General features: G+C 68.1%; 1 protein-coding gene across 1 annotated transcript in view; it reads left to right on the top strand.

Annotated features, from left to right (window-relative positions):
• SLC23A1 (solute carrier family 23 member 1) overlaps window positions 1-514 on the top strand; it is a 7,165-nt gene that overhangs the window by 4,355 nt on the left and 2,296 nt on the right. Inside the window, exons 5-6 of the mRNA XM_014310433.1 lie at window positions 6-230; window positions 307-436. Coding sequence (XP_014165908.1) covers window positions 6-230; window positions 307-436 — 355 coding nt within the window. The remainder of the gene's footprint in view (window positions 1-5; window positions 231-306; window positions 437-514) is intronic.

The following is a 514-nucleotide window of genomic DNA, read 5'->3' as shown; positions in this document are numbered from 1 at the left end:
AACAGGTACGGCCGGCTGCTCCCCCCTCCACGGTACCTCACTCGCACCGCGGCGTCCCTGGACACCGGTCAGGGATGCTGCAGGAGAGTGGGATGGGCACCAGCCCCACCGTGTTGTTCCCCAGGGGCATTTTCACCGAGGGCATCTCCTGCATCATCGCGGGGCTCTTGGGAACGGGCAATGGCTCCACGTCCTCCAGCCCCAACATCGGCGTCCTGGGCATCACCAAGGTACCGGGGCCGGGGAGGGTCCCGGCTCGCCCGGGGGGCGCAGGCACCGTCACCTACTGCCGGTGTCCGTGTGCAGGTGGGGAGCAGGAGGGTGATCCAGTACGGCGCCGGGATCATGCTCCTGCTGGGCACCATCGGCAAATTCACGGCGCTCTTCGCCTCCCTGCCCGACCCCGTGCTCGGCGGGATGTTCTGCACCTTATTCGGTAACTGTCTGCCCCAAATGCAGCCCTGGGCCACGTCCCCGCAGCCTCGGGGGTGGTGAGCCCCAGGGAGGCTTTGGC

This window comes from Geospiza fortis, unplaced genomic scaffold, assembly GCF_000277835.1.
Source record: "Geospiza fortis unplaced genomic scaffold, GeoFor_1.0 scaffold320, whole genome shotgun sequence".
Lineage (NCBI taxonomy): Eukaryota > Metazoa > Chordata > Aves > Passeriformes > Thraupidae > Geospiza > Geospiza fortis.
The sequence above is the reverse complement of the archived record's forward strand: the minus strand, read 5'-3'. Positions and strand labels throughout refer to the sequence as shown.